Raw genomic sequence first — 17024 nt, forward strand, 5'->3', positions numbered from 1 at the left:
CCATTGTACCATTTATAGTAGCAGCCACTTAATTTAGTGTATAAATGAATGATAATTGACTTCGAGGATTGATTTTGAGTCACTTAGCTTTCTGTGTTCACTTGTCTGTCCTTATTAAGGTGAAATAATTAATTCGAGGAAAAAGACCCATTTGTCGACCAAATGTCAATAAAGAATAATTGATTAGTTCATAGTTTTTATTTTTTTATTTTTTATACTACTTAGAATGACAAACAAGCTGACAGCCCACCTGATGGAAAGTGGTAACCGTCGCCTATAGACATGAGCAGTACCATGGACATAACAGAGTATACTGTTTCGCCCATGATACCCTCCATGCGTTGCCATTCCTGAGGACTCAGGTGTTATTCCTCTGTACCCAGTAAATTCACGCCATATCCCACCCTACAAACCGAAACACAGCCATGCAAACACTACTGCTTCACGGTTGAAACACGAATGGGACAGCGGTATCCAAGCAATCGACTTTTGTACAAAGTCTCCCTCTGATATAGTGCATTGATAACAGATATATCTGATGATATTTTGTGTATAATTTCAAAAGATTTAGAATTACGGGAGAAGTCATAATCTCAGCCATTATCCGTCCATTGCTGGACATAGACCCCCCCATAGACTGCCATAAGGAACGGTCTTGAACCGTCTGTATCTGCTGACTCCCTACAATACATTTGAGGTCGAGAAGAAGAATTTAAGACAACTTGGTGGTGGGTCCACTTGGTCGTTTTTTGTTAGTAAGTGTACTTAAAACCTATGTTAAAATTTAATTACTAATAACGATCTAGTCATCTCGACAAGCATTCCCATGAGAGGACTATCTAATTTATTTACAAACATGTTCAGGATACTATTGCCATTCCCGTGTTTTCTATGAGTTATTATGTAACAAATATAAATATTTTTTTTTTAAGTTAGGCAGAATAAATTGTGTCCATTGATCAATTTTCTATGTAACAGTGAAAGTTGTCAAGCCTGCTACGCCTACATTCCTAAAAATGGCTACCTGAGTTATTTATCTGTCGACAAGAAAGTCAAATGTCAAAAGTTTATGGCTGTATGCTGATTGTTCGCCTACTCAGGTACATAAACTATTTACTTTACATACTTAACAATTTTATAATCGTATGTTTTATGTATGTGGGTATATATTCATATAATATATTTAAGTAGATACGAGTATATGTATATATTTTTTTTTCATGGGTGAAAATGGTATGGTAACCCCGCCTGCGCTAACGGGATACGCTGGCGGAGCACCAGTGAAGGGTGATAGATGAGAATGAAAACAGGCCAGTTAGCCCATCATGATGAATTCATCAGGAATTAACCATGATAGTTTCCAGGGGGAACCGCGAGAAGGTCGACCTGGTTGGGTATATTGCTAGCAATGGGATTCTCAGTCTCCATTACTAACAGTTCCTTTCCCCAAGTATATATTGCAGGGAGTCAGTGGAAGCAGGTGGCTCGGGACCGTTCTTTATGGCAGTCTATGGGGGAGGCTTATGTCCAGCAGTGGACGGGTAATGGCTGAAATGATGACGATGATGTATATATATAATTAATAGAAAGTAGGGATACAAATTTATATTATTATATAATATATATTTCATATATATTTCATTTATATAATATATAAATGAAATGATTATTATAATAGAAATGAAATACATATATAATATATATTTCATTTCTATAAGTATTTAAAATAACAAAATTTTCCTCGTGCCTCCGAACAAACTGTACACGACTACTCCTCTCCATCCAAAGGTTGGCTGGAAGAGATCGCTCTTAGCGATAAGGTCGCCCATTGTTTTCTCATTGTGATTATTTCTTGTAATTATTTATATTTATAATAAGTTTACTATTGTAATCTTTTGGAGGAAACAATAAAGAGTATTTATCTACTTATTTTTTAACGGATTTAAAAAGATGTCTCAAGTGCCTGTTATTGTCTGTTGGATATACGACAAAAAATATTTACGCCACATCTTCGTCAATTATGAACCGATTTTAATGCCTCTTTTTGTAGTCAATATAAATATATTTATTTGTGTATTTCCGGTGAATTCGTCATGATGGGAAATGATCTTGATTGTATTCTTATTTTACCCATATCCAAATCTCCACTAGATGGAGTGACGACTTCAAATGCATTGCAGGGTGTCAGTGGATGCAAGTGGCTCAGGACCGTTTCTTATGGCAGTCTATGGTGGAAGCCTATGTTTAGCAGTGGACAGATAATGGCTGAAATGGTGAACCTTAGTAACGAGTCAGCTAATTGTTAAATTAGCTGGCTCGTTTTTTTTTTATCAATGTTTTAAATACTTACGCACATAATGTATATTGACGTATCTATATTTAATAATTTAATAAATAAAATGACTGTTTACGCATTAAAAAAATGCGGAAATTATAAGACAAAATAAATATGAGCATAGAAGTTATAAAGGAATCACTCATAACCATTTATCACGCAAAATTGTATGAAAAAATTGACTCGATTTTCTCGAAGTATTTGTATGGAGACACTCCATCTATGTATATAAATATTTGTTACTTTAATAAAGTATAATTTATTAACTTAAATAAAGTATACTTTAATTGTCTACAATGCTTCATTCCTATTTCAATTATAATTCCATCCTAATACACTTATAGTAGAGGGAAAAGGGATTGCTAGCAATGGAGACTGAGAATCCCATTGCTAGCAATACACCCAACCAGGTCGACCTCGCGGTTCCCCTGGAAACTATCATGATTAATTCCTGATGAATTCATCATGATGAGCTAACTGGCCTGTTTTCATTCTCACCTATCACCCTTCACTGGTGCTCCGCCAGCGTATACCGTTAGCGCAGGCGGGGTTACCATACCATTTTCACCCATCAAAAAAAATAAATACACACTTATTTTTTTGGTTATTTTTGTTTGAATTAAAAAAAATATTTTCTACAAATAATGTATATGGCAAAACAACGTTTGCCGGATTATCTTGTCTATGTATATAATCTAAGTGTTCTTAATATGGAAATCTTAAAAAAAAATATATGAATCCAATTTACCTCGTCAGTAGCGTCGAGTGCGCGCGAATCCGCGTGCAGCAAGCTGGCGAGGCGGGCCGCGTCGCCGCGCGCCGCCGCCTCTAGCAGCGCCGCGGCCACACCCATGCGCCCTCACACCATCACTGTGACGGCACAAACAAACAAACACATGTTACTAACAAAATATGAACAAAATATTTAATAATAGCGCATATAATAAACACAGACCAGAGGGAGACTTTGTACAAAAGTCGTTTGTTTGGTTACCTCTGCTCCTCCACCCTTCAAACCGAAACACAGCCATGCAAACAGCTGCTTCACGGTTGAAACACGAATGGGACAGAGGTGCCCAAGCAATCGACTTTTGTACAAAGTCTCCCTCTGGTACAACTATAATTGGATTGCAAACTTTATAATGCTATTATTGTATTCTATTGTTCCAAGTTTTGTTTGTAATCTGCTGATGTATCACGGAAATAAACAAATAAATAAATAAATGAATTACATATATGTACATATTTTTTTTTAATGGATGATAATGGAATGGTAACTCCGCATGCGCTAACGGCATACGCTGGCGGGGCACTAGTGAGGGATGATAGGTGAGAATAAAAAAAGGTAGGCCAGTTAGCCCATTGTGACGAATACACTTGGAATTTAGCACGGTGGTTTCCAGCAGGGACCTGGTTGGATATATTGCAAGCAAATAGAGCTCTTAGTCACCATGTCGTGTCGTCCCGGCAAAGAATGGGCCACCCCTTCCTTTCCTGTCGTTGTTGTAAGAGACCACTAAGGGAACATAATGGCTGAGAAATGGGCAGCAGTATTTCTCTTAAAACATCACCAAATCCTAACTACCAACCCGCCTGCCAATCGTGGCGACTACTGCCAAAACCTAATAGGAGGAGGCCTATGTCTAAGACATAGTGGACTGTTTAATGCTGATATGTTGACATATATACAAACATACATATTAATACTTAAATGTTAATACATACATATAAAAATATACTATTGAAGCGTGAAAGAAAATTGTACCCGACAAAAAGTCTAAAGTCAATAACTCTTCAAAGGGGAAAGAGATTGATAAGTAATGGAGACTGAGAATCCCATTGTTAGCAATATACCCAACCAGGTCGACCTCCTCGCGGTACACCCTGGAAACTATCATTGTTAATTCCTGATGAATTCATCACGATGGACTAACTGGCCTGTTTTCATTCTCATCTATCACCCTTCACTGGTGCTTCGCCAGCGTATCCCGTTAGCGCAGGCGGGGTTACCATACCATTTTCACCCATCAAAAAAAAAACTCTTCAATGACTCTATCGTAGTCCAGTTGCCTCTAGAATATTCCAAGGCCTGTTATTAACTGTATCGTTACCACAAACTAATCATAGTGGCACCGTTCCAACATTTAACAACCATTATTCATTTGCCTCGGAGCATTTGCAGATATAGTTTTATAATGTTTTATAATGAAAGCTCGTCTTAAGAAAACATCACATTCGCTACTTGTTTTAAATAACTATATACTTGTAAAAGCTAAATTTGCCTGCTCAACGGAAAAGATGCCGCTTTTCAATACACTTTAAAAGGCTTCATTATATTTTATTGTAATTTTATTCTAACGGTATTTTTTTATGCAACTTAGAATGGAAAACAAGCTGACGGCCCACCTGATGGAAAGTGGTAACCGTCGCCTATAGACATGAGCAGTACCGTGGACATAACGGAGTATACTGTTTCGCCCATGATACCACCCATGCGTTGCCATTCCTGAGGACTCAGGTGTTATTCCTCTATACCCAGTAAATTCACGCCATATCCCACCCTTCAAACCGAAACACAGCCATGCAAACACAACTGCTTCACGGTAGAAACACGAATGGGACAGAGTTACCCAAGCAAACGACTTTTGTACAAAGTCTCCCTCTGGTATATTCTCTGGTATATATATGTATTTTATTATTAATATATTTGTCTATTTATTGTATGTTGTCACTTCATATAGGTACACAATATTTGTATTCGATCGATTTCGATGATTTATTTTGCAATTGATAAAATATACTAATGTGTCGGTTTTATAATTTATCTACATATATCGCGATTAAATAGTGTTGTTTTGGCAAACAAAATGTTAAATATTAGCTTTCGGCCGCGGCTTCGTTCGCGTAATCGTAATATATTCGTTGACTAGTATAAAATGTAGCTTCTCCATCCCATGTAGTAGTCTTTCTCCAGCCTATGCATACGTGTGTACACTTGACGTACAACTGCGATTTGTAGGCGAGTATGCGTATGAGTCTACTGGGAACGGCTTATCCAGAGCCAGGGGACTACAGATATCTTAAACCGCGGGATATCGTTAAGGTAACACAAAGGATCTATAAAATGATGGTATAAGGCAGGGGGAAGCACAAAAGATTCGTATGGGTCGACGTGCAACGGCTTAGCTGACCCCATATGCGAATATAAGATAAGACGTGTATACTAAATGTGTGTATGTATGTGTATGTGTATATGTATGTATATGTGTGTGTATGTATATGTATGTGTATATGTATATATATATGTATATATAATAATGAGTAGGGATAATTTTTATATTATTATATGTATTACATCTCCCATATCTAGAACTAACAAAATTTTTTATCATGCCTCCTACCAAATTGTTTATAATTACTCCTCTCCATCCAAAGGTTGCTTGGAAGAGATCGCTCTTAGCGATAAGGTCGCTCATTGTTTTCTCATTGTGATTATTTCTTGTAATTGTTTATATTTATAATAAGTTTACTATTGTAATCTTTTGGAGGAAACAATAAAGAGTATCTATCTATCTATCTAAATTTAAAAATAAACAGTTTCACGTAAAATTAACAGTTTCACGTGCACGAATTTACATGCGCCAAGTTCATTTTTTAATCGATATCTAAATATTCGTTTCGCCTATTCTACTTTAACTGTAACATAATGTGCATAATTATATGAATATATATATCTTTAAAAAACTATTTTATGAGTTGGTATACACACGTTTTTGTTGTTAAAACCGATGCGTGGTTAATATGTAACGCACGATTGATTTCACAGTGTTGTGTTGAATGAGTCCACGGCGTGAGAGTGTGAATTGATTTTTTATTGGACGTGCTTCAATATGGACCGTGCATAGGAAATTAGGATCTAGTTTATGACTATTAATCACGGTGTATAATTTAAATATTAATTACAGTTTTAGAGAGTATTAATTAAATATTATAGCTACTTGAAGAAACAATTGCGTAGATAACTAACCGGAGGGAGACTGTACAAAAGTCGTTTACTTCGGTACCTCTGTCGCATTCGTGTTTCTACTGTGAAGCAGTTTTGTTTGCATGGCTGTATTTCGGTTTGAAGAGTGGGATATGGCAGGGAATTTACAGGGTACAGAGGAATAACACTTGAGTCCTCAGGAATGGCAATGCCTGGGTAAAGTGGGTATCATGGGTGAAATAGTATAATCTGTCCACGGTACTGCTCATTTCTATAGGCGACGTTTCCATCAGGTGGGCCGTCAGCTTGTTTGCCGTTCTAAGTTGCATAAAAAAAGTTCTGTCTCCATAACAAATACTACGAGTATACAAAATTTCATGACAATTAGTTTAGGCACTGAGAGATAAGTAAGAAACAAAACTCACTCTCACGTTTATATATATATATATATATATATATATATATATATATATATATATATATATATAGAATAACAATCATTCAGCTGTTATCTGTCAACTGCTGGAAAATAGGTCTCTTCCATACCCTTCCATAGACTGGCAACATTTCCAAGCCATATTTGCCAACATTGGCAAAGTGCCACTGACTCTATATACATGCTTAGACTATAATCCTAGATGGGATAGACAGAAGTATTTTACAAATTATTGCTGCTATTACAAACTAAGCTTAACATTTGAATCATTCGAAATAGATCGCAAATTGTGCAAGTATGTACGATTCAAATTTAACATGGCAGGGCATGAGTTTCTTGGAATAATGTTATTTTAATAATTATGAAATTATAAAATAAACCAAATCTCGCCAAAAATAATAAAGCAAAAACTTAATTAGACACCAGTGAAACCAGTTTAAATATTTTATTCGATATTAACTAACAAATTATTAACGTCTGGTTCCATATGCAAGTAGTATCATTATAATAAAATATTGCGTTTATAATTAGATACTTTGACACAGTGTTAGGTGTTTGTTTTGAATAAAACATCAAAAACATTAATCACTATAATATATTAATTGCTACTTTATCTTTAAAATGTAGACGATGCAACATTAGTATAGTTTGTTTCAATAGTTAGTCAAATCTAATGAAAAGACAAGTGACTTTTTATCATCAGATAGGTCTTATATATATAGGATCTTTGTAGTATGAAAAAAAGTTTTGTTGAAATTATGAACAATGTAATTTTTTTATGCAACTTTGAATGACAAACAAGCTGACATGAGCAATACCATGGACATAACAGAGTATACTGTTTTGCCCATGATACTCTTCCATGCGTTGCCATTCCTGAGGACTCAGGTGTTATTCCTTGTAAACTCACTGCCATATACCACCCTTCAAAGCGAAACATAGCCATGCAAACACAACTGCTTCACAATAGAAACACGAATGGGACAGAGGTGCTTAAGCAAATGATTTTTGTACAAAGTCTCCCTCTGGTAAATTAATTGAAATGACTTATATAATTAACATTGTTTTAGTAAAAATAACAAAGTGACTTACATTTTTTACAATTGAACATTAAGAATAGAACAGAATAGAGGATAATGTAATTATTTTATAGAAACATTTCCATCAAGAACTTGGCAACATTTAGCCGCGTGCGTTAACCCGCCGCAAGCGTTCCCGTAGTTGCACTGAAACTCAACCGTGATTGACCGTCATTACATACTTATAGAATCATCTTGTATATCAATATAGGCTGTGTATATATTATATTGAGAACAGCGATATTTACAAGCGGATATATTAAAAGTTAAGCCAACAGTACAACCAAAATATTTCATTTAACACTAACAAATGAAAAAATTAAGATATTTATTTTAAAAAAGCAGAAATTAAAAAAAGGGCATAAAATAAGTTTGGAGTCAGAAATAGTAAATTTCTAATTAATTAGAACCTTTGCACAAAAAATTTTTTACTTATTTTTTTTGTAATTTAAAAGGCTCTCCACAAAACTTTTTGACTTAGCAATGGCAATGATAGGCTGATTCTGTTCTATTGTTCTTATGAGAATAGTTCAATTCCCACTAGTGGGATGAGGGATTGCTATAATATTTAAATTCTCTACAGTAGTTACGTAGTAGTTAGCTACATTTGATACTTTTGAATCATTGTTGCACAATTTTTTTATTTTTACGTTAAGACTTTTGTTGCAGGTTCAAATATCATTAAAAAGTAATCATCATCATCATTTCAGCCATTACCCGTCCACTGCTGGACATAAGCCTCCCCCATAGACTCCCATAAAGAACGGTCCTGAGACACCTGCTTCCACTGACTCCCTACAATGCATTTCAGATCGTCACTCCATCTAGTGGGAGGGTCGTCCTGCACTGTTTTTACCCGTACACATTAAACAACGTATTAAAAAAGTAAGTAACCATTGAAATTTACTGCTAAAATTAATATTGTTTCTAAACCGCTACCGCTTGTCGCTAATCTTATCCACTATAAGTCCAGTTAAGAATCATTTGTTAACAATAAGGAATTATTCACGCATCAGTTAACGCCGTGCCCTTCCGTTGGCAAAGTACCAAATAAATGCTTCTAGATGGACGGACAGCCCTAACAAAGAATATTGACTATTTATTGTTTAAATATTTATTACTAGCTTACGCCCGCGGGTTGTCTTACGAAATTACGTTCCGAAAGGGATTTTCAAAAATCTTTTCTTATTGGTTAGTCGATATCTTCATTACCATCATTGATGTCACCAGTCTTTAATTGTAATAAGGGTGAGACTCTTGGGGGTTTTGTCAGTAGTTGCCATACTTGGTAAGGCAGGTTGGCAACCGCAGTTACGCTTTGAGGATATTTTAGGAGGAACGCTGCTGCTTATCGTTAGCCCTTCCTTAGTCGCTTCTTACGACATCCACGGGAAAGGAAGGGATGGTCTATTTTATGCCGGAATCAACGAAAAAATTTGGCAAAATCTTAACACACCATAAAACTTAAACATTCCTCAGGAATGGCAACGCATGGGGAGTATCATGGGCGAAACAGTATACTCTGTTATGTCCATGGTACTGTTCATGTCTATAGGCGACGGCTACCACTTTCCATCAGGTGGGCCGTCAGCATGTTTGCCATTCTGGGCCAACTAACCTGCATTCATTCTCACCTATCACGTTCCACTGGTGCCTCGTCGGTGTATACCGATAGCGCGAGCGGGGTTGCCAATCCATTTCACCCATTAAAAAAAAACCGCAGTTAGGTTTTGGAGATATTTTAAGAGGGACGCTCCTACCCATCTCTCGCCCTCCCATAGTCGCCTCTTTCGAAAAAGAAAGGGGCAGCCTACTGGGATTACACGGCTGTTTTCGAATGGTTTCAAATATTTAGAGAACTAAGTTAAAAAGAAGAAAATAAAAATTACTTGCTTTAGTGTTTTTTTAATTAATCAGCTTGATCAAGCGCTTTTACAGATATAACCGTTAAAATCTACATGCTTAGATCAAGCCGCTTGACGATCAACGAATCTCTGTGGTCACTAAAAACAGCAGCCAACAATGCAGTTAAAAACTTCATTAAAATGCCGTAAGCGGAGGCATGCGGAAGGCTGGCCGGGCGACGCTCGGGACGCGGCAAAAACAGTCGCTATCTCTGACTATATTGTCTTATGAACTATGCAACATTCATGAATTGATCTCTGTAACTTTCTCATCACAATGACGGGGCCATTTTGCTTTGCAAATCTATCATTACGTATGGAAATTTAATAAGTACTGCCGTCAATGTGATAGTCTGTGGTTACTACACTGCAAATGTTGTGTAAAATTTATTAATATTAATATATTATTATATTAATATATATGAAGAAAATGACTGAACGATAATTAAATATACAACAAAATTCGCTTTCAAAGGACACGAATTGTTAAATAGAGAATATTTTATTTAATGTTAGGGTACCTCCCTATGTATAAAACGTTATATTTCGAACTTTCCAGGAAAAACTACGATAAATAGCTAGTATTAGTTGTAATTACATATTTTAATTGGTTGTACTCTTTCTCCATCACTACATGAAGTTTAATAATAGATACGATATCCTACAGATATAAAGGAGTGATTGCATTCTTAGTAATTACTACACGCATTTCAAGAATACAATAGGTAACTCGGGGATGAAAAGGAGTGATTGTATTCTTACAAATCACTACATGCAATTCAAGAATACAATAGGTAACTTGGGGATGAAAAGGAGTGATTGTATTCTTAGTAATCACTACATGCAATTCAAGAATACAATAGGTAACTTGGGGATGAAAAGGAGTGATTGTATTCTTACCAATCACTACATGCAATTCAAGAATACAATAGGTAACTTGGGGATGAAAAGGCTTGATTGCATTCTTAGTAATCACTACAGCAAATTCAAAAATACAATAGGTAACTCGGGGATGAAAATGAGTTATAATATTCTTACATTATTCACACTGAGTTTAAAAATAGAATACAATATAACGTAAATTACGAAATAACAGCTTATATGAGTTTGGTTTAGAATAATTTTGCATTAAGGTCACCAGAAATATTTTCGTAATGGCAGCGTAAAAAACGTTAATTTTGTTTCAACATATAATATTAATATAGCTAATGTTATAAATAGGAAAGTGAGTTTGTTTGTTACGTATTGGCTTAACTAATGGTCATGAAACTCAGTATATACTAGGTAGTATAGATATATAGATATCGATCCGATATATATATATATATATATATATATATATATATATATATATATATATATATATATATATATATATATTGTAACTAAAATATATAGATATTGCTATATAGTATCCAACCCTAGTGTATTTGGGATCCATAGTATTTGGGATGATGGATGAAGTCGAACATAGGCTACTTTTTATTTCGGCCAATAAATATGTCTTAATCACGTGGACGAATTAAAAAAAAAACTGGTAAATACATTTTTTTTTAATAAAATACAGTATTTAGAACAATTGCTTTATTTACTTATCAATTTGTGGTCACGTCACGTCATTAATTTTGAACTGTTTTCGATTATTGGGGTTTTTAGAGTTTGCTTCCGTATTGGACGAGTTATTTTTGTTTGAAAGTCGCCGTGTTTTTTGCGAAGCACACATCATCATTTATCAACATCATGATCAGCCATTAAAGATAGGTCTCCTTCATAGACTGCCACAAGGAACGGTCCTCAGCCACTTGCACCCCTGATTTTCTATACAACATTTGACGTCGTCACTCCATCTAGTGAGGGGTTGTCCTACGATATACACGATCACACGTCTTGAATTCAAATGTTTTCAATACAATCTATCTACGAAACAATTTGCTCTTTTTTGCGGGGCAAAATTGATTACAGGCTATATCATCATATCAGCCGTTACCTGTCCACTGTTGGACATAGGCCTCCTCATATGGGGAGTTTTGCCAGTAGTTGCCACGCTTGGCAGGCGGGTTCGTGTACGGTAAGTCACAATACGAGTACAACTCACGACAGATGTTCGTCTCGGGCGTGCGTGGGCGAGCCGCAGGCGGCTTTGTTCGACCGGAAACATAAACTGACCCGCTTGCATCAGCTGCGTACGCGCACACTGATTGTTGCTTACGTTATTTATGGGGACGCTCGTTTGTTTACATTATATTAAATGGGAAATAAATGTGACAGATAGATACACATATATCAAACTGATGGATTGTACCTTCTGAGTTTGTTATCTGATATTCGATGAAGGTAATGAGCATACAGCCCGCCTGATGGTGACCAGTTGAATGAAAACCACGTTTTGAATAGAACAGAAATATTTTTTATTCAAATAGACTTGTTTACAAGCTCTAATAAATGGGCATTTTTTATAATTCTATTGCTGATTTCGGAATGCAATACTCTTCTTAGAAGAATCTGCAATTTTTAATTTTGAAGAAGGTATTCAATATGAATTTCGATGGATGTAAAGGAGACAATGAAAGAGGACGTGGCTCCATCCACGTCTTCTTTCACTGTATGAAAGATGACTAATGCAAATATAAAATTCCATAAAATTTTTAAGTTTTAATTTGCTGTTTGCCATTCCAAGTTGTATAAAAAAAAAAAAAAGAATTAAGCTAGTTTTATATAGTGCATTAATCTAGAAACGAGATTTTTATATTCAAAGAGAACAAATATAAAAACACATAAATTGTAATACAAACAATTTACAGAAACTCTATCTACTAATCACTACAGTACACACAAACTGGCCGCCCATTAATAAACCAATGTTTGTGCGTCTGTCAGTAATGAGCTCCAAAACTGGCCACCGTCCGGACCCCTTATCTGATGTGCCGAGTCTGGGTGGTTTAAAATTACCAAAATGGTGCCTGTTTATTGAATAATTTACACAACTATTCTATCTATACTTATAATAAATCTGTAGAGAGGTCAATTCTGTACATGAAATATATTTCCAAAATAACTATCAGCGGGTGATTAGTGATCGATACTGATGCCAAAAATGCAATCAGTAAAATTTTTGTCTCTCTGTCTGCATGTTCGTTATAGAAACAAAAACTACTCGACGGATTTTAACGAAACTTGGTACAATTATTCTTCATACTCCTGGGCAGGTTATAGTATACTTTTCATCACGCTACAATCAATAGGAGCAGAGCAGTGAAGGGAAATGTTGGGAAAACGGGAGAAGTTACTCTATTTTTAAGCTTCCATCGCGTGTGCAGCCTTAATGGGCACTTTTTAAAATGTAAAAATGTCCACCCGTGTGAAGCCGGGACGGGCCGCTAGTTGAGAATAGTGTTATTTCCCACGTTTAAATAACTTTAGAGTTTAAAAGTATTATTTAAATGACTGTTATATATTTACAGTGTATAAATTTTATTACTTAAAAATATTTCATACTATCTTTTACCTGCGACTTCCTCCGTGTACCACGTAACATATCTTTATTTATGCAACTTAGAATAGCAAACAAACTGACGGCCCACTTAATGGAAAGTGGTAACCGTCACCTATAGACATGAGCAATACCATGGACATAACAGATATAACATTTGCCCATGATACCACCCATGCGTTACCGTTCCTGAGGACTAAGGTGTTATTACCTCTGTACCCTGTAAATTCACTGTTATGGGATATAGCAGTGAATATTGGTCAAGGTGAACTAACGAGTCCATTTTCATCCTCGCCTCTCATCCCTCATTGATGCCTTACTATTATATGTACCACAAGCAGGGTTACCATTCTATTATTTATTCTATATAAACTGCAACTGCGATTCATTGGCAGGTATGCGCACGAATCTACTGGGCACGGCTTATCCAGAGCCAGGGTACTACAGATATCTTAAACCGCTGGATGACGTTAAGGTAACATATAGGATCTATGAAATGATGGTATAAGCCAGGGGGAAGCACAAAAGATCCCTACGGGTCGACGTCCAACGGCTTAGTTGACCTCATATGCGAAAATAAGATAGGATAAGATGATCTATCTGTTTTCCTTTAACTAAAGGTTGTCTGAGAGATCGCCCTAGCGATAAGACCGTCTTTTGTACCTTTATGTGTATATTTTATTCTGTACTCCATGCTATTGTATTTCAATTGAATTGTTTATATGTCATTGTTTATTTTTATGTTTTTGGTGCAACGAAGAGTTAAATAAATAATAAATAAATAATCCTATAAAAAAAATTGAACGTGTTCGACTACTATTTCGTTTAATTAAACTTGACTTCAAAATCAATACAAAATATGAAACCACAGTGCGCGTACGCATAGACAAGTGTTGACTCTACAATTAACCTCGAATTGTTTGCTGATGGTACACTTGAGGCTTCCAGTGTCGAACATTCTAGAGGCTTGAAGCGTTGGAACATACAAATCATTAAAAAAACAATGACGCCCGTGATAAATGGTTTTGTTCGAAACAGTAAATTAGTAATAACAAGCACTTCATTGTAGCACAGTTTCTTAGAATTCTCGTTTGATATATAATATAAGTTCAAATTAACATTTTTGCGTTTGGGAATCAACCACTTTTTGGTATCAATTTCCAACAGCGGTATTTCCGAACCGATACGACATTCATTCATATTCCTTTTTGAAAGGCCGGCAGTACACCTGCAATGCCTCTGGGCGGTGGTGGTCACTTACCATCAGGTGTCCGTTTGTTCGTTTGTTCCGCATGTTCGTTTGTCCCCATGTTCGTTTGCCCCGTTTATTACTGTCGTGTTATAAAAAAAAAATAGGAATGCCCAATTTTGACAGTTAGATTAGGTATGTAGGTTGTATATATAGATAATGGCAGATGATGATGGGACGCTGCTGCCCACCCCTCACCCTCCCTTAGTCGCCTCTTAAGACATTTTCTGGAAAGGAAGGGGTGGCCTATATATACGACAGATTTTGATTCTCTAAAAGACAGATAGATGGGTTCCTATAATAAAATACAATGATATTGATTACATAAATCAGCCATCGAAGCACATAAACAAACAAATAATAAATATCGAATCAAATATTCGTGCTGTCGTGCTCAGATAAAACCGAATTTTGCGCTCGTCGGTAAAATACCACCAATAAATAATCATTATATATCTATGTTGATATTTACAGGTGAACTTGATTTATACTTTTAAGTGGACAGAGGAATGAGAATAAATCATTGTTGGACAACGTAATCTCTCACACTTAAGGTTCAAACTGAAACAAATGTTTTATTACTAAGATATACATATATTTCCTCACTCACATGTTTATTAAAAGTACATATTTATTACATGCACATGTATGTACATGTAATGTACATGTTTATTTGTTTAAATTATTTGTTTATACTTATTGATGTGTTCAATGAGACAATGATGTTTTATAGTTCTTTTTTATAACTTTATAATTAAAAGCGATTTAAACTAAGTAAGTATTAATCGAGAAGAAAGATTCGACTTTGTTGTTTCTATCGGATAGACATAAAAAGAACTTAACCGATTTAAAAAAAAAATCTTTCTAAAAATAGATAGTTACGTTATCAGTGAATAACACGGATTGAATGGATATTTATTAAAAAAAAATCTTTGTATGGAGGGAAGTAATTATCTTGCTCGAAAGGACCAATGTTTAAGTAATGTATGAAATTATGGTACCGGCATAGAATAGGCCACTTCTTTCTTTCCCGTAGGTGGATAGAAGCGACTCTTAAAATATCACCAAAAGCCTAACTGCGGTTGCCAACCTGTCTGGCAAGCATAACAACTACTGGCAAAGTGGTGGAAAGGGATTGTTAGCAATGGATTTTGACAGCTCCATTACTTGCAATATGCTCTATTAGGTCGACCTCCACGTAGTTCCCCATTGGAAACCATCGTGAACAATTCTTGTTGAATTCGTCACGATGGGCTAACTGACCTGCTTCATCCTCACCTATCACCCTTCACTGGTGCCCCGCCGGTGTATACCGATAGACGGGCCATTCCATTAACACCCATTAAAAAAAATACTGGCAAAATCCCCTTTATAGGTGAAACCTATATTCAGCAATGGATAGTTAACAGCCGATATGACGACGACGAAGGTAATGATAAAGTACATTTATTTATTAGAATTACCTGTTACATGTCATCAACACCTAATAGGATCAATTTAAATAATTTAATTTTCAAATTGACTTATGAAACGGCTCGGTTACAAGATTATCGAGTTAAGATCACAATTTATTGCTTTAAAAGGGCACAATTTAAGTGCGATAAATTCGAATTTAATATCACAATAAGTTATGGGCGCATTGCAATTATATCGTGTGACATTAGTAAAACTAGTATATCGGAGATTGTGTAAAAGCCGCCTGTATGGGTACCATTGTCTCATTCGTGTCGCTGTAGCAATGAAATTGTACCTGAGCAACTATATTTTATTTTCAAGGTTGGGAAGTTACTGTGTACAGTGAGGGGGGGGGGGGTTGTTAGTAATGCGGACTACCAGTCCTGTTCCTGAGGGAACTGCGTGGTTTTCAATCTGACAGTGTATATTGCTAGCAATGGAATTGTTACATCTTCATTTACTAACAATCCCTTCCCCCCAGAGTACTGACCTGACAATAAACAGTGTAAAAAATGTGTTAAAATTTACACACGAATGGTTTGCGTGCACAAATATGTAGTTTATATAAATAAACATAAATAAATGATGTTTATAGCTTGATTGAAGTTGCACTCGTGTTGTTTATTATACGGTAGCAATATCTGTTCGTATGTCACATAAGAACTAGCAGTGAAGCAATCACAATCCTCCATAGAGTCTGCAGTTTACGACCACTGCGCATGTTCCGTTTTTCTGATAGGATTCTATGCTATTTATTTATAAAAAACTAAAACTTTATACATACTTATTTTCAACTGTTACACTGTTTTGTCACTTTCTTCCAAATAGGCAATTTAGTATAAGAGAAAGAGACAAAACATTTCAATAGCTAAAATATGTGTAGGTGTAATGTAAATATATGTAAGAGACGTTTGTTTTTAAAACACTGTCGTATATGACTAGCAAAATCGTTGGCTTTACTTACATTAGAAACTTCAAAGTTTTTATTTTAATATCTAAAAGTTTTATTATATACTAGCGGCCGGTCCCAGCGTCGCACGGGTGGACGTTTTTAACGTTTTCCTTCACTGCTCTGCTCCTATTGATCGTAG

At 35.6% G+C, this 17024-nt stretch overlaps 2 protein-coding genes across 3 annotated transcripts in view; one reads left to right on the plus strand and one right to left on the minus strand.

Annotated features, from left to right (window-relative positions):
• The window catches only part of LOC113513432 (uncharacterized), a 145285-nt gene that overhangs the window by 23762 nt on the left and 104499 nt on the right, over positions 1 to 17024 (minus strand). The window contains exons 1-2 of one of the 2 annotated variants that reach the window (XM_052895225.1): positions 7849 to 7988; positions 3084 to 3205 (exon numbers count right to left, since the gene is read on the minus strand). In XM_052895225.1, the coding sequence (XP_052751185.1) occupies positions 3084 to 3188 (105 nt within the window). In that variant the 5' untranslated portion in view covers positions 3189 to 3205; positions 7849 to 7988. Of the gene's footprint in view, positions 1 to 3083; positions 3206 to 7848; positions 7989 to 17024 lie in introns of those variants that run through there. The other variant, XM_052895224.1, reaches the window with a different exon arrangement.
• The window catches only part of LOC113517758 (uncharacterized), a 41639-nt gene continuing 37233 nt past the window's right edge, over positions 12619 to 17024 (plus strand). Inside the window, exons 1-2 of the mRNA XM_052895102.1 lie at positions 12619 to 12673; positions 13625 to 13704. Coding sequence (XP_052751062.1) covers positions 12619 to 12673; positions 13625 to 13704 — 135 coding nt within the window. The remainder of the gene's footprint in view (positions 12674 to 13624; positions 13705 to 17024) is intronic.

Source organism: Galleria mellonella, unplaced genomic scaffold, assembly GCF_026898425.1.
Source record: "Galleria mellonella isolate WM207_F2 unplaced genomic scaffold, CSIRO_AGI_GalMel_v1 utg266, whole genome shotgun sequence".
In the NCBI taxonomy this organism is placed as follows: Eukaryota; Metazoa; Arthropoda; class Insecta; order Lepidoptera; family Pyralidae; genus Galleria; species Galleria mellonella.